Genomic DNA, 22,783 nt, shown 5'->3' on the forward strand with positions numbered 1-22,783 from the left:
TATCCCCTCACTGAAGTCTGAAGACGAAATGCATCAAGCTCTTACCTCACTTGCAGCATAAGTGTAGAGTACTTTATTTTTTATCACGAACCAAAAATGTTTCCATGGTTTCTTACTGCCCTTGGACCTGTACAGGTAGCCACTCATGGTGGAGTCTTCTGTGTTTGCAGACACCTGGAACAATTAGCAGAAGTGTTATTTAGAGGTAGCTAGGCAGAATCACAGATGGAGCTCTGAGGTCACGGTGTATGTCATGGCCTTGCATAAGTGATTTAATCTCTAAATGTAAGTTTCCTCATCTCTAAAATGAGGATTATAGTAACCGCTATTCCGCTATTTCACCGCTAACATCAAGATAAAATGAAATTATATATATACATATATATATACATATATATATGTATGTGTGTATATATATATATATATATATATATATATATATATATATATATATACACAGAGAGAGAGAGAGAGAGAGAGAGAGATATGGCATCGATTTTTAGATAAGGCACTAAATATACCATTAGGAAAAGCAGCCAAGCTGGGTGTCAGAGATCTGTGACTTTAATCAGGGCAAGAACCAACTGGCTCATTACGTGACCTTGACTTAGGTAGTGGATGACTCTCGTCACATGCAAGTATCAAAGGGAGGATTGTAACCCAGGACTTCCTGACTGTAAGCACAGCACTGTGCAATATAAATAGTATGGCCAAAATGTGTTAAGTGATAGTGACCAGGAGCTAATGTCTCAAACTGGAACATTATCATTTCAAACTATAGTTTTGAGAGAGATTTTCAATGGCTCATAGCTTCAATCTCTCACTTGATGAAAGAGCTTGCTTTGGTCTGTTACTTTTTATTTCATTTACTTATTTATTTATAGTTTCTTACTTTTTAGATGTTAAAGAATGTCTTTTATCTTTCATTCAAGGCCCACTGCTGGGATTAAATCTCAGCATGAGTGTGGTCAGGGAAAAGTACAACTCCAAAGACCAAAAGGTTGTTGCTGCTGCTGCTGCTGCTGTTGTTTTAATCATATCTGGGAGATTTCAGGGATTACTCATGGGCTTACACTCTGCCCCGGAACTGAGAAGGTCAAGAGAGGCAGCATGGCCAGACAGCTGGCCTTGGAATCACAAGGACCAACTGAAATCTCTTTCCTAAGCTACTGGCTTTGGGATCCAGAGCAGATACTCAGTGTCCCAGACAATTCCCTCACATGATAAACTGCTGATCTGGGATGGTACAAGGGATTTGCTAATCAAGAGTTCCAGACAAATTAGAGATCCAGACAAAAACAAAACAAAAATTTGGAACTGTCAGGGGTAAACTGGCTGTCAATTTTATTTTCAACATTTGTATCCCTAAGCACTAACCAGGTCTTGGAGAAATAATAATCAAATTAAGTGAGAACACATCTTTATGACAGTTTCTAAATAAACCACACAATAAAAATGGTGGCTAGGAAATGTAGTGCTAGGCTTGTAATCAGTAAGACCTGCATTCAAATTTTACACAAATGAATATTGAAAACTGTCTTTACATTTAACTGGAAAAAAAATAAAATACTAATAAGATTAAAAAAAATCAGCCTCAGAAACTTCAGTGTTTGAACCTAGACAAGTCACTTCACCCTGTTTGCCTCGGTTTCCTCATTTGGAAAAAGAGCTAGAGAAGAAAATGGCAAACCAGTTCAGTATCTCTACAAAGAAATTCCCAAATGGTGTCACGAAGACTAGAATGACTGAAAAATAACAGTGGAAGGCCCAGGCAGCAGTTGAATATGTTCTCTGTTCCTCTACCACTTGACCCTCTGAATCCTCTCTTGTAAATGAGCAGTCGGACTAGTCGACCCTAGGGTCACTTCCCATTCTCCAACAACAGATCAATCATTGTGTAGGCCAAAGCTGTACTTCTTGGGAAAAGGAAAGTAGTTTTCAGTTTCTTACAAGGCTGAACTACTGTAAATCAGCCTTCTGAAAGATACCAAGTTTCCAGTTATGTCTCAAATTGAGCTGGTATCTTGGAAAAGATGCAATTTGTGGTTGAAATAACAGTAGTAAAGTTATAATCAATCAATATAATCAAGACTAGATCAGTACATTTTTTTTTTAGGTTTTTTTGGCAAGGCAAATGGGGTTAAGTGGCTTGCCCAAGGCCACACAGCTGGGTCATTATTAAGTGTCTGAGACCAGATGTGAACCCAGGTACTCCTGACTCCAGGGCTGGTGCTTTATCTACTGTGCCACCTAGCCACCCCCTGATCAGTACATTTTTAACAGACTTTTTTGCAGTAGCCTATGGAACAGCTAAGTGGTACCACAGTGCTCAGAGCTGGGCCTAGAGTCAGGAAGACTCATCTTCCTTAGTTCAAATCTGGCTTCAGACACTATGAGCTGGAAAAGGAAACAGCAAACTACTCCAGGATCTCTGCCAAAAAAAACCCCAATGGGTCATGAAGAGTCAGACACAAATGAAATTCTGAACAACAGATGGGTTGACCCAATCAACATTTATAATTCTATGTTTATAGGAAAGAATATTCTAAACTCCACAGTTAAAAAAATTAAGATTGGGTTCCTGTGAAAATATTCAGAGGATTTTTAATGCTGGTAAATATACTAAGGAAGAAAATAAAAAGTGATTTCCTTAATTCAGAGTTTGGTAAAATTCCTTAAGAATGTAACATTATCAATAATTAATGATGTTTTAGAACAAAATCCTCACATAAGTAATATTTTTTGCTAAGTATTTTCATAAATTTAGTTGGAGGTTGATGAAATTAGAAATTAGTCTAGTATCCTCTCTCACTATTATGGAAGAACAAAGGAACCTGCTTATTATATTTAGTAGAGGAAATATCAGAAAATCACTATGTGTAATGAACTTCTAGAGATGACTGAATGCCTAAAGATACTTCACTTATGTTCCATGGGACTCTGGATTAGTCATTTTGTTGCTCTAGGCTCAGTTTCCTTATCTTTCCATTGATCAGAAGATCAGGTATAGGACTGGCAAGGGTATATGACTGGTATATGACTGGCTAGGGAGAAGACCACAACTAGATGACTGGGTGGAGTGACTCACAAAGTCAATAAAATTGAGGCAGTATCAGTTGGGAGAAGAATCCCATCAATAAAATCAACCAAGTGTAAGGTACGGGACCACTTCTCCCCACAGAGACACCTGCCTTACATGAATACTGAGAGAGAAAGCCAACTGGGTGGGGCCATCATGTCTATTTTCTTTCCAAGATTGCTTTCCCTTTAGTTATGTGTACTCTCTGTACAAACCTCTTCGGAATCTCTGGGGCTCTAGGGCTCATCTAGGTTCCCCTCAGTAACTTTTGTACATATGTGGACTTTTCTGGGTTCCTGACTCTTTGCAGAAGTTAAAAAAAATTATTTTGCATTATTATGAACTTGACAAAGATCAACAAACTCACCCAAAGGGAAATCAAAAAAGACAATGGTACATGGAGCCATGAATCTCCACTACATAGAGTTTGTCTATTTCCAGTTTAACATGGTAGTTCCAACAATGCCCTGTTTGTTGGCATCCCCATGTTCCAGTTTTCCTTCTGGTCTTTTGATCCATGAAGCACAAATAATTCCCTATCTGCAAGTTTTCAAATTAATTGGCAACACTTACTTCTTTGAGGGCAGCTGGGATTTTTTTTTGTTTCCTTCCAGATGGAATACTTTGCAAGACTGAAGACAAGGTACTTGAAGGAGATTTGTGATTTCCTGGGGACCCAGTCTTAGGTGAATTCTGGTGATCTAGGGAGAGTCAACACATGCACAGTTTATGGAGCTAACCATGACCATACAACATATTTAATCTATTCAAAAGCATTCACTGAACAAGCATTTACTGTGTGGAGGTTGATACAGAGATGAATGAAGTTGCGTCTCTATGAAAAGGACTGATCCACCTGGAAGAGGGGATGAGTAAAGTCCTGTTCATGTAGCAAGCATCCTCCTGACTGCTCTCCTCTCAGGTTCTTCCCCAGAGGACCACTTGAAATTTGAGATGAGAGAAGTTGTTTGGCAACTACAAAATATACTGTATTGATATGTAATCTTCATTCTAAAGCAATGAAAATTGCTGAATTGGAAGCTTCATGTTTGTATGAACTTTCCTATATTTTTAATTGTGTATGACAGGCTTAATTATTTTTGAACATTAAAATCTGCAATTGTTATGAAATTAAAAAAAAAGAAATTTGCAATGAGAAAAAGACTCCTTCCACTTCCAGAAGGTTCTCTGACACTAGAACCCTTGGCCTTCCCCAGAAGCAATTGCTGGAATGAGGGTTGTGACAAATCAACAAATATTTTCATTAGAGGATGGGGAAAGCATTCTATAAAATCCTTTCTTTGTTTCTCCTGGTCCCTAGGGGTCTCCTGCATACTCCCATTTTCATCTGCCTCCTATCTCTAATTCCAATCTTCCTAAGATTTCCTCTGGAAAAATAATAGCAACAGGTATATGTACACACACACACAGACACACACACACACACACACACACAGCTTTTAAGTTTATCAAAGTGTTTAACTCACAGCAAGTAATCGAGAGAAATAGAGGGGGGGGAGAGAAAAAGACAGAGAAAAGAGAAAGAGGAGAGAGAGAGAGAGAGAGAGAGAGAGAGAGAGAGAGAGAGAGAGAGAGAGAGAGAGAGAGAGAGATCATTGTTTAACAGATAGGAACCTGAGGCTGGAATAGGTGCTGACATGAAGAGATTTCACTGGTATGCCTAACATCTCTGTTATGACAGGAAACTAGGAGGAAAGGTGAGGAAAGAGAGAGGTTGGGGGAGAGCAAGTGAAAAATGACTAGAACTGGGAAAATGAATATCTATCCACTGACTACACAAAAGAAATGTAGAGTTGAGATGCCAGGTATTTACAGATAGTAATAAACTGCAGATTTGTGAAATTACAGGAACTAAACTACTGAGTCATGTGGTTTGTGCTACCCCTCTCCTCCCCCCACCTTACCCCTTCCTTCCTATACTTGAAAGACCGTTCCTTACAGCATGAAAAATGATCATCGTTTTATGCATCAATTCACAGATCTTTCAGGAATGCACCTATAAACCTTGTTTGAACTTTAGAAAGGGTGGCCACTCTAGAGAAATCCTGAAAGCTACCTTAAATCTGACTGTAGTGAAACAATAGATCTAATAACGTTATCTCAGCCAAAGAATCTTTTCTGGTTACAGAGACAAGAGACTAGAAATTGAAACTGTATTTTATGTAGTTGGATGAACTTATAACCTTGTTTCATCAGCCCTAATGGTATGAGATTTGTTAGAAATACTGAGTATTTTTTTAAAGGTTTCACTTCTTGTTGAGAAACTTTTCCCAACTCTGTAAATGAGGTACTTCAAATAAAACCAATTCTCAATAAAATCAAAACTAAAAACAAAGCTTTTTTAGAAGAGAAAAATTAAATTAAAGGTTAAACAGCATCTGGGTCACATGAAAGAAAACCAGAAATATTGACCCCAGAAAAAGTTTTAGATTTTTCAAGAACTGACCTTTCAAATTAATTTTAGAATTTTAAAAGTAAATTTGATTAAACCATGTCCTTAAAACAATTGGAACTAGGAGGAAAGAAGATAATGGTTCAAGTTGTAATTCTGACACTTAAAAGCTATCTGACCTGGGGCAAGTCCCTTTTACCTCTCTCATCCACAGTTTCCCCTCCTGTAAAATGAGTTGGGCTACATGGTCCCTTCCAGCTTCAAATAACTAATGTTTTAAGCAAATTCCCTGAAACCTTTCTTTAGATGATTAATTTTTACAACATTCTCCTTGATCTCTTTCTTTATGCCCCTAATCAGTTAAGCTTTCTTTTTTCATCCCGATTTACACTATTATCTGCTTAGTAAACCTTCCCTCCTAAGAGGAAGGTGAGCTGAGTCTGCATTTGGGGAACCAAGAATTAATTAAATCAAACTTCTAGTTATTCTTCCCCAAACCAAGGCTAACATTACTAATCCCATTTACAGAAGAGGAAGCATTCCAAAGACTTTCCAAGGGAAAGGTGCAAAGCAGATAAGAAAAGCAAATGCAGGGAAAGGGAAGCTGATGAGGAGCCAAAGTGGGTTTTCATTACCTAGTTTCTGCAATTCTTGGAAACAGTGTTCACAGACTCTGGCTGGCTGGTTTTTCAGGTAATCTAAACCATATTTATTTGATGAACAAGCTTGACAGACAATCTGAAAACAAATAAACATAAAGAGTTAAGCCTTAAAGGTCAGCTAAGTGTCACAGTGAATGGAGTACCAGGCCCGAAGTCTCAGGAGGAACTGAGTTCAAATCTGACCTCAGACATTTGTTAGCTATGGGACCCCTGGGCAAGTCACTTAAACCCTGACTGTTGTCCCCCACCCCAACTGCCCTGCTGAAAAAGAGCAAAAGAGTTAGGCCTTAGTTTCTTCATCTGTAATACAGGTTCATAGGAATGCTGAAAAGAACAAATGAAGTAAAATATATAAAGCTTTTTGAAATTCTTAAATGTATTACTTACTGAAAAGAACAAATGAGAGCATACAAAAAAGAATTTTTGGAAAGAAAGTGTTATACACATATAATCTACTATTACTATTGACATATATTTTCCTATTTATAAAGAAAGTGTTACATAAATATATAATTCAAAGCTACAGGAAGAAAAATATTGGCCCCAAATAGGATTTTTTTGCTCTCAGTATTTACCCAATATCATTCCAGATGTTTTATCATGACTCAGTATTTTTTTCTGCACAATAGTGTTTTGTGCAAATATGTTTTAGAACAAAACATACAACGTGAATTCTTTTTAAAAATATTTTTGGTCCAGCTTCAGATTTTGTACAATGAACTCCAGTATGGAAACTCCATCTAGCTAGGCAGCTAGCCAGCTCATCTGCAAACTATCATCTTAAAAAAACTGCCCAGGGCCCTGAGACATCACCACTCCATTGCCCCTTGTAACCCAGCTGCCTGCAAAGTCTTAGGTTTCCTGGAGAATGGAAAAGACCTGAAGGAAGAACAGGATGCTCTTGGTCTACCTTGCCACAAGCTCGACAATGGTGCCTCCTCCAGGTGAGCGTGAATTCACTTGTGCACACCATACACATGGTAGCTCTAGTGTCCGGAATCCAGATGGGAGCCTTTGAGCCCAGGGGGCTCATCTCTTCCTTCTTATCTATGTCTGTCTGCAAAAAAGAGAATTGACACATGGAGCTGTAAGAATCCTATCAGGAGGGGTGGCTAGGTGGCGGATAAAGCACCTGCCCTGGAGTCAGGAATACCTGGGTTCAAATCCGGTCTCAGACACTTAATAATTACCTAGCTGTGTGGCCTTGGGTAAGCCACTTAACCCCATTTACCTTGCAAAAAGCAAAAAAAAAAATAATCCTATCAGTAAAAGGAGAACATGAACTCTAATTTTCTCCATCACATTGAATCACTTTAAAGAAGTTTTACTGATGTCTTTTTTGTTTTCCCATCAGTCACTTCTTCATGTGTCTTGGTACAAGGACAAATTGCTGACCTGAACTGGTGAAAAATGTTTTCTCATCAAGGAATTCCCTACACAGATAAAATTCAGAATTTTTTTTTCTATGTTTCCATTAATGGCCTCAAGATTAAAAATCAAATCAATATTAACTGTGCTACTCTGAAAGGAGTGTTGTGCTATGGTCCTACAGTTTCAGGCAATATCACTGTGCTTTTTTCCAGTTGTCAGCATCTTGAGCTCTCAGCCTTTTCGTTGACCAAGTCTCTCAAACTCATTCATGTCCCTACCCTGTCTCTAGTCTATCCTTGTCTACCTTTCATTAGGCACGTACCTACTCCCTACCCTCCCAAACTCCAGCCCCAGAATATTTTAATTAATATATTTTATATTTACACAAGTATACATGTTGTTTCTCTCTAATAGAACATTACCTCCATGAAGGCAAGGCCAATTTCATTGTCTTAGGACCCATAATTCCCAGCACACAGGAACTTAATGAATGCTCAGTGAATTGATGATAATTATTTCCATAATGAGCTCACAGTGAACTGATACTTAATGAATCTGAGCCATTTAATTTATTTTCCTTTACATTATCATGGACACTGGGTAAATTAGCTAGGTATCCTTGCTGTCTCTTTATTAATTCATTCACATGTTCCCAAGTTTTTCTGAATTCTTTAAATCCCTCACTTCTTGTGCTGACATGCCCCAAAAGTTACTAAGCCTCTAAGTTTTTTCTCATCTAAGTTTTTTGATTGTATCTTCTATTCTAATCCTTTGGAACAGCTTCCCTGTTTAATTTTTTCAACCATTCCAAAATCACCCACTTTCTTTCTAGTTTTTTGTTGCCTTAAAAAGTTCTGTTATAAATAGTTTGGTATCTCTGGGGCTTTATCCCATTTCTCTTTCTTTTGGGGGGTATTGGTTCAGTAGTGGTATCACTGACTCCAAAAGTGGGCACAGTTTTAGTGATAACTCTTAAAATAGCTAAAATCAATTTCCTCCATACCTTGACTATTCACTCTTTACCAGAGATATTTGTTTTAATTTTTTTTCCTAATCAGAATGCTTGATTTCCTACTGATTTTGCTATATAACTGGAATTATTTGTTTTTCACTGGCCCAGTGGATAGAGTGCTGGGTCAGTAGTTGGGAAGATCAAAGTTCAAATCTGGACTCAGATACTTATCGGTATCTAGGCAAGTCACTTAACCTCTGTCTGTCTTAGTTTTCTGAGATAAATAACATCACCTACACTCTAAGGGTTGTTGCAAAGATTAAAAAAAAGATACAATTTGTAAAGTACTATGCAATCTCTCTCTTTTTTTTTGCAAGGCAAATGGGATTAAATGGCTTGCCCAAGGTCACACAGCTAGGCTAGGTAATTATTAAGTGTCTGATGCTAGATTTGAACCCAGGTCCTCCTGACTCCAGGGCCAGTACTCTATCCACTGTGCCACCTAGCAGCCCCTAGTACTATGCAATCTTAAAGCACTACGTAAATCTTAGTTATAAAGATGATAATGGTGAATTAAAGAATGTTCCTTCTGTGTCCCCAAAGACACTAAGCTGTGCCAACTCTTTGATCCAGTAATACCAATGGTAGACCTATCCTCAAAAGAGATCAAAGAGGAATATATATATATATATATATATATATTTTATGGTCCTTTCTTTGTGGAGGCAAAGAACTAGAAACTCATGGAGTGTACATCAATTTCAGACAATCAAATAAATTATGACATATGAATAAATCAAACTTTATCACATCACATGAAATGATAAAAGGATGATTTAAGAGAAAATCTAGGAAGACTTGTTTGAACTGATGCAGAGTGAAGGAAACAGAACCAGGAGGACAAATTATACAATAATAATATTTTATGAATATAAGCAACATAAAATTACTTTTGATTACTCCCATCCACGCAAGGATGAACCATGATTCCAAAGAGCTGGATGATTTAGCATCCTGAAGATGAGAGATGATAAAGCATGATACCCTCCTAAAAGAGTGACAAGCTATAAAATCAGCTAGGAATGGACTTCATTTTAACATGCATATTTATTACAAGAGATTTCCCCAGGACTATTTTCTTTAATAGGTAAGTGAGAATGAAGGAAAACATTTTTTGCTCAATAAAAAAAATACCTAAATTAACAAAAAAGGATACTCTTGTTAGACATAATAATAGCTAATATCAGAATGAGAATTTATATGAGGACCACAGCCATGGGTAAGAAAACAGTAGTAAGAGATTTTAGAATTCTGAAGAATGCTATGACCAGCTCGTGTTCATCTAGATGATAAAACAAGTCCTTTTCCTGCTTCTCAGAAGTCTGGTAGATTACAGCTATTGGGTTATGATTATATTTTCAGACACAATCAAATGTTATTTTTTGCTTAACTATGACTCTTAGCTATAGCGGAAGACTCTAGTGGGGGAAGAATCACTAAGATGGGACACTGATAGTTTTTTTTTTTTTAAAAAGAGCATCAATTAACTATTAAAATAAAACGTCATTTTAACTGATTTTTTTTAAAAGGTTAGAAGGAGAACATTATACCTCATCGAGACTTTTGGAGGGACAGAATGTGATTTTCTTCTTGGTGTATTCTTCAATTGAGAGGGAGATTGCTTCAAGCCACTCATCTCTTTCTGTAGCAGAGCTGAAAGCAGAGGAGAGAGGCCCCATTAACCAGAAGTCATCTGTTGTTTTCCATCACATCAGTTACTCTCATCAGCAAACTCTCTTCTATCCTCCAAGAACTGAAGAGAGTTCTCCCTTACTAAAGGCATGACTTCTGAGGCATGATGTTCAATCATAAGTAGCTATGAGCATTAAGACCCCCGGGGGAACTCCGAAGACAGAACATCTCTTTAACTGAAATAAAGTTGTTTTTTTTAAATGATCACATTAGTCTAGTTCTATACTGAACAGGATGCTTCAGGCTCTCCTATAATCAATCAACGAATACTTATTAAGTTCTCATTAAATCAAAAACCAAAACACTAGAGTACAGGGACAAAAAAATTTTTAAAAGCAACTATCCCTGCCTTTGGGAAAGAGCTTCTACTCCAGCAGAGGGAGATAAGATGCAAAGAAATATGTACATATAAGAAACATACAGGAATAGTTGGAAGCAATCTCTGAGAGAAATGACTAGCATTGAGGGGGTACCTTGCAGAAGGTAGGATTTGAATTAGGATTTAGAAACACAATCCTTTCCATAAAAGATAATCTCCCAAATAATGACTGAGAAGCAGCTTGGGCTAAAGGTCAAACAGCAAAGGAATCCGAGTCAAAGGACTTGGGTTCAAATTCTCCACTCCCTGTATGATGACCTCAAACAAGTCCCTTGGATAGGGGCTGAATCTGGAGCCAAGAAGACATCAGTTCAAATTGCTCCCAGACATTTACTGGCTGTGTGACTCTAGTCATTCTTCTCCTCTGAGGCTCAGTTTTCTAGTTGGTAAAATGGGGGGGATGGATTCAATGGTCTTCTCCATTCTTAACAGTTAGAAATCAATGATTCTATGATTTTATCTCTTTTTTAGGTCCCAATATTATCGAATGAAAAGAGAGACTGGATAACCTGATCGTTGGTTCCTTCCACACTTATACTGAAATGGGTGTCCTGTAGATTGGAGTTGCTCTCCTTCAGTCGTTTTGGTTGAGTTGTGACCCCATATGGGGTTTTCTTGGTGGAGTGATTTGCCATTTCCTAAATATTTCCTTACTCTTTTTGTTTTTTGCAAGGCAAAATGGGGTTAAGTGACTTGCCCAAGGACACACAGCTAGTAAATATCACGTATCCGAATCCAGATTTGAACTCAGGTCTTCCTGATTCCAGAGTTGGTGCTAAATCCTCTGCACCACCCCATTTGAAGTTTTCTTGACCAAGATACTGGAGTGGTTTGCCATTTCCTTCTCCAATTCATTTTACAGATGAGGAAACTGAGACAAACAGGGTAAAGTGACTTGCCCAGGGTAACAAAGCTAGTAACTGAAGTCAAATTTGAACTTAGTTCTTCTTGGAGCTTTAAGACTTTAGTACCAGGGGCAGCTAGGTGGCACAGTGGATAGAGCAGGAGGGCCTGAGTTCAAATCCAGCCTCAGACACTTGATAACTACCTAGCTGGGTGACCTTGGGCAAATCCCTTAACCCCACTGCCTCAAAAAAAACCCAACCCAAAATAAATAAATAAATAAATGACTGACTGACCGAAGAAAGGAAGGAAGGAAGGAAGGAAGGAAGGAAGGAAGGAAGAAAGAAAGAAAGAAAGAAAGAAAGAAAGAAAGAAAGAAAGAAAGAAAGAAAGAAGAGAAATAAGACTATAGCACCATCTAGTTGTCTTATATTGTGGATCACTGACACACATGCATACACACACACATATATATATGTGTCCAATATACACATACATCTATAAACACATATATTTTCTAACTAAGGAGATCTGTGAGCCATAACAAAAGGAATTTCTAAAAATTTCTCCTAAGAGTTATAAGGACTCATGCAGAGTGAAGTGAGTAGAACCCAAATACTAAGAACATGTAATTTTGAAACATTTGAGAACTCTAATCAATGCAGCAACCAACCACTCCTCCAGAAAATAGCAGATGAAGCCTGCTACCCTCTTCCTGACAGAGCAGTGAGTATAGGGTGAGATACAATTTTAGACATAGCCAGTGAAGGAATTTGTTTTGCTTAACAATATTGATTTATTACAAGAATTTTCTACTTTTTCTTTTTAAAATGGAGGTGGGAGGAGAAACAAATTGCTTGTTAATTGAAATAAAGTAAAATAGAGATTTTTTTTAAACTCCACAAAACATCAAAATCCACATTCAGAAGATGGAACACTAAAATCTCTGAAGATTGCAGAGGTATGATGCATGGAAAGGGCTGAATTTGAAGTCACAGGACCTAGGTTCAAATCCTAGATTTGTCACTTATTAGCCCTTTGACTCTGAACCCATCAGACAACCCTCTAGTCTTTACTTTCCTCATCTATAAAATCAGAGGGAAGGATGAGATGGCATCTAAGGTCCCTTCTAGCTTTCACAATATATGATTTATAGAATTTATAGTTAAGAAAAGCATTTTAAGATTTAATGCAAAGCAAAATTTTAAGGAGCAACTAGCAAGTGCAATGGGGCAGATAGTTGGGACAGTGGATAAAGCATCAGACATAGAGTCAAGAAGACCCAAGTTCAAATGCAGACTCAGACATTTCTTAGCTGTGTAATCCTGGGCAAGTCACTTAACCCCTATTTGTCTCAGTTTCCTCATCTGTCAAGGCTAGAGAAGGAAATGGCAAACCTCTCCAGTATCTTTGCCAAGACAAGTCCCTGGGGTTACAAAGAGTTGGACATGAATGAATAGTAAGAGCAAAAGGTACAAGAGTCTGGTCATTTTTTGGTCACATCTGACTGTTCAGAACTCCAAACAGGGTTTTCTTGGCAGAAATTCCACTGGTTTGCTGTTTTCTTCTCCAACTTATTTTGCAGATAAGAAACTGGAGACAAACAGGATGAAGGGACTTGACCAAGGTCTAGGGTCAGATTTGAACTCAGAAAGATGAGTCTTCCTCACTTCAGGCCCAGTACTTCATTCACTGTGCCATCTAGCTGCCCAAGATCTTCACGGGGACCAGATCAAGACTTTTATGGTGATAATATGTGTCTTTTGTCTATTTCTCCTATTGAAGTTTTCTGTTCACCCTCTCTTCATATGAATATTTTTTTTCAGGATTAATTCCCCTCTTTCAGACCTTGATAGATGAATAAGATCACTGAACCTGCTGTTGTTCACCCTTCATTCTTTTTTTTAAATTTTATTTTATTTAAGGCAATGGGGTTAAGAGTGACTTGTCCAAGGTCACACAGACAATTATTAAGTGTCTGAGGCCAGATTTGACTCTGGGGTCAGTGCTCTATCCACTCTACCACCTAGCTACCCCCTTGCCCTTCATTCTTGAACAGGACCAACTGACTTGCTTGTAAATTTGATTTCAATGAGGAGGAGCTGAACAAAATCACAATATAAAAACTATGCTTTAAGCATAAATTAAGAGAAGATACCAAAAATGTCTCTAACCTTTATTAGATCAGAAGGGGAAAAAAAAATCAGATTTTTAAAAAATGACCTTTTTAAAATGAACTTAAACATACAATTTATAAATCATCATAAACATACAATTTATAAATCAGGAAAGGGAAAAAAAAAGCATGGCCCAGGATTTTTTTTTCAAAAAGCATACATTAAATCCAATATGCCAATAACAAAGTAGTTCTCTTCATGTTCCCTTTCTAGGTTGATTCACATAGTTTCATTCTCAATTAACAAGTTATTTGCTTTCTCTGCTTCTTAATCTGTTCCCCATGAGGGGGCGGGGGGACAAAAAGAAACAAAAAACTGTAACAAATATACACAGTCACATTTCCACACTGGTCTGGTCAAAAAAGTACTCCCCTTATTCTGTTGGGTTTTTTTTTTAGGTTTTTGCAAGGCAAATGGGATTAAGTGGGTTGCCCAAGGCCACACAGCTAGGTCATTATTAAGTGTCTGAGGTCGCATTTGAACCCAGGTACTCCTGACTCCAGGGCCAGGGCTCTATCCACTGCGCCACCTAGCCGCCCCCCTTGCCTTATTCTGAATCTTGAATTCCAGGTCAATTCAAAAGCCCTTGATGGACCTTCCCAACTTTACTGTGGAAAAAAATGGCTTGCCCTTTCATTCTGAGCTGCTACCATTTCCGAACCCCTGTTCTTGAGTCTACATAGGCTAGAAGAGAGCCACTCATAGACTTCCTGAGACTCACCTGAGAGTTTTCTCACACAGGCTTCTATAAAATTAGGAAAAGGGGCGGTGATAAAGATCAATGAGTCAATAGATGTTAGAACTGCACCTTGACAGCCTTGGGGGTGGGGGTTTCCAAATGGGCCAGCACACAATTCACGTGTCCATATTAAATTACAAATGAAACGTTTTCATTTAAAAGTGTCTTCTTTCCCTTGTCTGCCTTTGGCCAGAACAAATGTTTATACATTCTTGGAAACAGATTTGTCACTAACTGCACCCTATCTGCAAATGTTCCAACATAAACAGTCATTATCTGGTGCAGATATTCCAATTGGAAACAGTTGGTCTTTTAAGTACAAAGTGTTTAGTATGGGACTTGTCACATCAGTAGGTGCTTAATAAAAGTTTATGGGCTGACTGACTAAAGAAGCATTCTGGCTAAAAGAAAAACCAAAGGAGAAAATGGAATCAAGCTAACAAAATGATCAGATTTTTGTGACTGGCCGGGAAGTATGTTATTGTGATGGCAAAAACCTTTTTTATCATCCACTTCCCTTAAGAGTTGAAATGGAATGTCCAAAGACATTACACACAAAACAGCAAAATTATCAACTATGAATGACTTGGCTATTATGATCAATATAAAGATCCAATATAATTCCAAAGGTTTTATGATGAAAACTATTCTCCACCCTTAGAGAAAGAATGACTGGAGTCTGAATGTAGACTAAAGCATACATTTCTTTACTTTATTATCCTTGGGTTTTAGTTTTGGTTTTGTTTTGCAACATGGCTAATAGGGAAATACCTTGCATGACAGTACATGAATACTTATATAAAATTTATATAAAGGAGAGAATTTGGAGCTTAAGCCTTTAAAAAATGAATGTTAAAATTTCTTTTCATGTAATTTAGAAAAAAAAATAATGAAAAAGAAAGAAAATCAATGACCAGAAAGTTAGATGGTACAGACCCTGAAGTCAGGAGGCCTCGAGTTCAAATTCATTCTTAGACACTTGACACTTACTAGCTGTATGACCCTAGATAAGTAACTTAACCCTTATTTGCCTCAGTTTCCTCATCTGTACAATGAACTAGAGAAGGAAATGGCAAACCACTCCAGTATGTTGGTGGACACTAGTGTGGTGCAGTAGATTTAGCATCAACCCTGGAATCAGGAGGACCTGAGTTCAAATATGACTTCAGATACTTGATATTTACTAGCTGTGTGACCTTGGGCAAGTCACTTAACCCCATTTTGCCTTGCAAAAACAAAAAGAGTTAGGAAATATTTAACACCCTATGGAGATTATCAACATAATTAGCAAAATAAAGGAAAACTTCAAATACGGTCAAGAAGATTCAGAAATAGAAGGAAAGATATTATCAAAAGCTCTGCTAGAATTCAGGAATTCTCAGATTGCAGCAATGAACTAATCAAAATATTTGGTAACACTCTCAAAAAAGCAATAAAGGTAGTCTAGCTGGCTCTTTTAAGCCTTCTTTTTAAAAAAAATGATTCATCACAACATTGTTTAGATCATTTCCCAGAAATCCCTACCATAACACCCTCAAGTAAAACAATCTGAAACACTTATTTAAACGAATGTAATATATATATATATATGTATATACATATATACATATATATATATGTATGTATATACATATATATATATATATATTTATATATATATATATATATATATATATATATATATAAATAACATTCTGTACCCATATTCTACCACCTTTTCCCCAAGAGGAATTTAATTTACAATACTGGTCCTTTGAAACTAAAACTGTTTGCTCACTCCCTTTTATATGAATTCCATTGTCTTTTACTTATTTTTTTGTTGTTGTTTAAAAGACAATGGGGTTAAGTGACTTTGTGACCCAGGGTCACAAAGCTAGTAAATATCAAATATCTGAGGCCAGATTTGAACTCAGGATCTCCTGACTCCAGGGTCAGTGCTCTATCCATTGTGCCCTCTAGCTATATCTTACTTACATGACTATAGTCAATTTGCATCTTTCTTTTCCTGGCCTGGATTGGACAACAGTCAAATACAAGCTATTGGAGGAGATGGACTGACCATTTCACTTCTGCCCTTGTATCCCAGCATCTAGAACGATGACTGACATGTAGTAAGAACTTAATAAATATTTGTTTAACTCACATCCAACAATCACCAACTTCTTTTGGTAGCTAAGCACATGTAAACAAATATTTCTAGAATTCTGACAAGAGTAGAATCCAGGAACATACAGAAAACTATCACTCTAAGAGAGGGGGGGGGAAATCAAGAAGGAATGAAAAGAAATACTTCTATGGTGTAGTATGACTTTTGTAGAAATGAAAAAATGTGTCTTTACGTGATGATGTTTGTCCTTCATTCTTGAGGAAGAGCATGTCGTCAGGAAGGTGATGCCATAACTAGAATATGAATTGGATTTGAGTGAGAGGGGCTGTTCTAGGTCACCTGTCTCACTTTCTCCTCCAGTAACCAGACATATATCAGGGCAACTGGAGCTTGGCCCTGGCTGCGAGGACATCAGGGCTAAGATCCCACAGCTAGGAAGTAACAAGTGTTTGAGGCTGGATGTGTGAACTGAGGTCTTCGTGACTGCAAGATGGTTAGGTGGCACAGTGGATTTCTTTACAAATAAGATAATGACACCTCTGCTTTCCTCAGTTGACCAGACAAGGCTTCTGGGATCATAACAATTTGTAGGGGGGAAGGGTGTTAAAAAATGAGGCAGACATCTGAAAACCCATTGTGATTTTGCTACTTAAAAAGGACATAGGCAATTTATTACTCAAATCATATAAAAAGAGATTTTTTAAAAAAATAAACAAACAAAAGCTGCCTTCTTGGTACTTTTTTTTTTTTAGGTTTTTGCAAGGCAAATGGGGTTAAGTGGCTTGCACAAGGCCACGCAGCTAGGCAATTATTAAGTGTCTGAGAACGGATTTGAACCCAGGTACTCCTGACTCCAAGGCCAGTGCTTTATCCACTACACCACCTAGCCGCCCCTAAAAGCTGCCTTCTTGTAAAAGAGATCACCAATACAGTGTGGCTAAATATGGAAGAAACAGTGATTTGGTTGGCTGAAAAATGAGAGCTGAATTCAATGACCTCTTCCAGTTTGAAAAATTCTATAATTCCACGATTAATTTCCTAATGTCTCTATGAGAAGAGACACTAGATGATATAAGAAAGTCCAGGGGCGGCTAGGTGGCGTAGTGGATAAAGCACCGGCCTTGGAGTCAGGAGTACCTGGGTTCAAATCCAGTCTCAGACACTTAATAATTACCTAGCTGCGTGGCCTTGGGCAAGCCACTTAACCCCATTTGCCTTGCAAAAACCTAAAAAAAAAAAGTCCATATTGGTAGTAGTAAATATCAAGGCGGCCATGACATGGTGGGGGGTTTTGTATATGTGGCAAAATACCAAAAAAACCCAAACACTGTTACATTGCTTTTTGAATACTATATAAATACTCTACATGTACATATGCATTTACATATTTTTAAATACATATACATTGCTTATCTTCTATTTGAATGCTCCTCGAGGGCAGGAACTGATTTTGCTCCTTATTTGTATTTCCAGCATATATAAAGTGCTTAATAAAAGCCACACCTTCCCTAGCAGGGTAGGCCACATACCTAGTCATTGGCTTCAGTCAAAATGGGACCTGGAAAAGCTTAAAATGGTCAAGGTCTCCCATACAGTCAGAGCCATCATCCTTCATCCTGATCCATATCTGGCAATTAGACCCAGAGGCTGGTGACTTACAAATTCAATCTAATTCACTTGCAAGTCATGGCATCACCTTCCTGATGTCATGGTCCTTTTTGAGAATGAGGGACAAACAACAAGCTGGGTAGGGTTGCTGTTTGTCTTTCATTCACAAAGAAGACCATTATATTAGGGTGATCCTGTACTATTCTCTAAAGATTATCAGAGATTTTAAGTCCAAAAAAGTCATTTAGACAAAAAATTTTTCTCAAAAAAATTAGAAGGTAAAAAAAATATGCTGTCCAGTTATAGCAGTTATCTTCATGACCCCATTTGGGGTTTTCTTGGCAGAGATACCAGGTGATTTGCTATTTCCTTCTCCAATTTATTTTATAAATGAGGAAATTGAGGCAACCAGGATTAAGTGACTTATCCAGAGTCACATAGTGAGTGACTGAAGGTAGATTAGAATTTATGAAAGAGGAATTTTCCTGCCTCCAGTTCCCACACTCTATCTGCTGTGTCACTTAGACTGCCCAAAAGAGGTAATGCTTGACCCCAAGTTCTCAATGAACCTAGAACCAGAGCTCTTTCCACCACAGTACAACGTATCTTTCAAATGGCAGCAATATGCTCACAACCAAGAGATACTGTCAGAGCATCCAAGAGCAGAAAGAAGAAAAAAAGAAACCCTGAAGTCCCCAAATTAAAGTTCAATGAAATGGTTTTTCCAAATTTATTTGTAAATATTTGGAATCATATAAAAAGGGATTTTTTAAAATAAGCAATTCCAAATTTAAAAGGTCACTTTTCAAGACTTTTTTTGTTTTGATGTTTTTATTTTTTATTTTTTTACCTGGCTGAGAGAATGAAGGAACGCTCCACACTTTCGATCTTCAGCTCATTCTGGTAAGCTTCTTGGGTTGGTTTCCTGACCTACAAAGAAGGCAAAAGGAAAAAAATCTTTTCAGTTGACCATCCTTACCCGATCTGCAAAAGCTCCTACCTCCAATGCTAAAAAGTAACCAACATTCCCCCCCATCACTGACTGGTGAGGATTTCTGAGCGAGTCATGAAAGAGTAGACAGAATAGAATGAGGATTCTGAAATGAAAAGACTCTCGAACTCTTTCCAGTATGAAGTGAGGCAAGGCAGAAAGGAACATTATAAAGACTAGGATGTGTCCAGGCTATACAGGGAAATGATGATAATACAAGTAAGCATCTATAAACCACTTGAAAGATTTGTAAAATACTTAAATATTACTTCATTTGATTCTCACAACAACCCTCAGAAGCAGAGGCACTTATAACAATTTACAGAGAAGGAAAGAGACTGTGAGAAGTGGCTTGAACAGAATCAAGAGGAAGTGTCTGAAGCAAGATTTGAACTTGGGCCTTCCTGATGTTCTTTATACAATTCAAGCTTAAGACAAGTTATCAGGATGAAGCCCCAACAACTACAATCTTCAGGCTATACTGTCTAGCTTGCTCTCAAGGACGATGGCTAGGGTCCCAACATTTACCCAAGTAACGAATGGGTGACTATAATTTTCTTTCTAGAAGCACAGAAAAGGATTTGAAAGGTAAAGTGGTACATTCCCCTCATTGTAAAGATGAGGAAATGGAGTCCTGGAGAAGCTTAGTGACTCAATTAAAATCACTGAGGTAGAAAGTGATAGCAGAATCACACATCCATTACAAACCAGGTAAGGAGAAGCTGTAATTTGTTTCCTTTGACTTCATGACCAACAATATGAGGTTCTATTTCTGAGACCTCAGTTGTCTCCTTCCCCTAAAGCAGTTTTCCCCTCATTATATTTAATGTCAAAACACCAAGATAAAAAGTTCTTCTGTTGAGTCATTCTTAGCCATGCCCCACTCTCGGTGACCCCATTTAGGACTCTCTTGGCAGAGAGACAAGAGAGCATGGCCATTGCCTTCTCCAGTTCACTAGTCACTGGGTCACCTGGCCACTCTAAAAAAGTGAGTCTTTTTTTAAATTTTGCTTATTTAAGGCAATGGGCTTAAGAATGACTTGCCCAAGGTCACACAGCTAGGCAATTATTAAGTGTCTGAGGTCACATTTGAACTAAGGTCGTGACTCCAGGGCCAGTATTCTATCCACTGTGCTATCTAACTACCCCAAAAGGTTATTCTTAATATCATTGACTCACCTTCATCCCAGCCAAAGAAAGCATGTTGTTGAGTTTATACATCCCAGACTGTACAGGTGTTGTATACAAGAGAGCATCATTAAACTGCAAGGAGAAACACACAGCAAAGAAAGTTGGAAACAAAAAACAAAAACATAATAGCAACGATATGTGAAAGATATAAAAGAGGAGTTCAAGACCTTGTCTTCTCAATAATAGGCATTTCTTTTTTGTTTGTTTAAATATTTTATTTCCCCAATTACAAATCAATTTTGAATATCAATTTAAAATTTTTGAGTTCTAAATTTTTTTTTTTAGGTTTTTGTAAGGCAAATGGGGTTAAGTAGCTTGTCCAAGGCCACACAGCTAGGTAATTATTAAGTGTCTGAGACTGGATTTGAACCCAGGTACTCCTGACTCCAAGGCCTGTGCTTTATCCACTATGCCACCTAGCTGCCCTGAGTTCTAAATTCTATCCTTCCTTTCTACCTTAGATGGCAAACAATCTGATTAAGGTTTATATGTATAAATATTTATATGTATAAACGTATTTCCATATTAGTCCTTTTGTAGAAAAAAGCTCAAACTAAAAAAACAAATGAAAGAAGAAAAACTGAAAAATAGTAAGCTTCAGACCATATTCAGACACCATCAGTTCTTTGGAGGCAGAGAGCGTTAATATTCATGAAGCTAGATCATTTTCTTGGAGAGAATAGAGAAGTCATTCACAGTTGATCATTGTTAAAAAAAATGTTGCTGCTACTGTGTACAACATTCTCCTGGTTTTGCTCAATTTACATTAAGTGTTTCCAGGTTTTTCTGAAATCCACCTGCTCATTATTTCTTAGCACAATAATATATCATTACAATCATTTATCAATAATAGATATTTCAAGGAAAAACAAAAATATTCCATTGCCATCTTCTCCAATGCCAATTGTCCTTTGGCCCTCCTGTCTTTCCAGATAAACCTTTTTTTGGAGACAACAGGAGTAAAATAACTTGCCCAGGATCACACAGTTAGTAAAAGTATATGAGGTCATAGCTAAACTTTTTATTTTAAAAAGGTTTTCTTTAAATAGTAGAGTCATTAACTAATGATGCTCCATACCCCATATAATTATTTTTAATTCTTTTCTTCAACATTCATCCATACCCCATATAATTATTTTTAATTTTTTTCTTCAACATTCATCACTTTACAAGCTTTTGAGCTCCATATTTTTCTACCACATTCCCTTCCTTCCCATGGTAGTGAACAATTCAAGTTATACATGTATGATTAATCATGCAATACAACTTTAACAAATATGTTAATTTAATAAAAGCTTTGATTAAACAAATTGGTCATCATCACTGAATGGTAGAGACATATATATCTAGAGCAAAAGTTGCTAACTTAGTTTTTTTATTAATATTTTTGATAAACATTTCATATAATTGGTTTCCTTAGCAATCTATTTTATTTTATACATTAAGAAATTATTTTTTACATTCTGAGAATCCTTTCCAAGGACACAGGAAAGCTTAAGAACCCTTTGGTTTAGAGTCAGAAGGAAGTTTAGAGATCATGTTCACTTGATAAGACCTCAAAGGGTAAATTGACTAGCCTGTGATCACTTTGGTCAAAAGTAGTGAAACCGATATCCAATCCATCCTTGTTTCTGATTATACCATAATGTCTCATTCTGCACCTGTGATCCCCCACTTCCCTGCTGACAGAGAGTCATGATCAGTTCTCTAAAGCCACTGTTAGTTCTAACATTGATCACTGAGCATAACATTGAGAATAAAAATGTATCAATTGCTCTCCCTAAGCTCATAAGACTGATCAATACTCATACCTCTTCCTTTCTTACCACTAACCGTGTCTTGAGCCCTTTATAATTTGGCTTCCAAACTCAATTCCACTGAAACTGCTTCTTCCACAAACACCTCCTAACTGCCAAATCCTAAGTCTTTATTCCTTCTGATCTCCATAGTTGACCATTCTCTATCTTCCTGCTTGCTGAAGTGAAATTCTGCTGAACTGAATTTGATCAGATTCTCTTCACCTTTGGTTTCTATGACAGTACCATCTCTTGGATCTTTCCAACTTGTCTACTGGCTCCTTCTCAATCTCCTTCCCTCATCTCTTGTCTTTTTCCTTCTCCCTTGTTAGTATTGATCTTAAAATTCTCTATGCCAGACTCCCAAATCCTACCCCAATTTTTTTCTCTGAATCTTGAATTCCAAATTCTATTGGTCCCCCAAACTCAGTGTCTAAAAGAGTAACATGTTCTACCCTGAAAATGTTCCTCCTCTTCCCAATTTTACAATTTCTGATCATAGTGCTAGTAAGGTTAGGTAGGTGGCTCAGAGTAAATGCACTGGGCCATGAGTCAGGAAGATCTGAATTCAAATTTGGCCTCAGACACTTCCTAGCTGTATGACCCTGGGAAAGTCACTCAAATTCTGTTTATCTCAGTTTCCTCATTTATAAAATGGGGTTAATGATAGTATTCATTTTGCCAGGTTGTTGAAAGGAACACACAACGTACTTGTTAAAAAAT

The 22,783-nt window shown here is 37.4% G+C and overlaps 1 protein-coding gene across 1 annotated transcript in view; it reads right to left on the minus strand.

Annotated features, from left to right (window-relative positions):
* Positions 1–22,783, minus strand: part of FGD6 (FYVE, RhoGEF and PH domain containing 6) — a 162,928-nt gene that overhangs the window by 13,720 nt on the left and 126,425 nt on the right. The window contains exons 13-19 of the mRNA XM_074226605.1: positions 20,253–20,336; positions 18,933–19,012; positions 10,088–10,190; positions 7,065–7,211; positions 6,128–6,230; positions 3,653–3,780; positions 46–174 (exon numbers count right to left, since the gene is read on the minus strand). Of these exons, the coding sequence (XP_074082706.1) occupies positions 46–174; positions 3,653–3,780; positions 6,128–6,230; positions 7,065–7,211; positions 10,088–10,190; positions 18,933–19,012; positions 20,253–20,336 (774 nt within the window). The remainder of the gene's footprint in view (positions 1–45; positions 175–3,652; positions 3,781–6,127; positions 6,231–7,064; positions 7,212–10,087; positions 10,191–18,932; positions 19,013–20,252; positions 20,337–22,783) is intronic.

This window comes from Macrotis lagotis, chromosome 2 (assembly GCF_037893015.1).
Source record: "Macrotis lagotis isolate mMagLag1 chromosome 2, bilby.v1.9.chrom.fasta, whole genome shotgun sequence".
Lineage (NCBI taxonomy): Eukaryota > Metazoa > Chordata > Mammalia > Peramelemorphia > Peramelidae > Macrotis > Macrotis lagotis.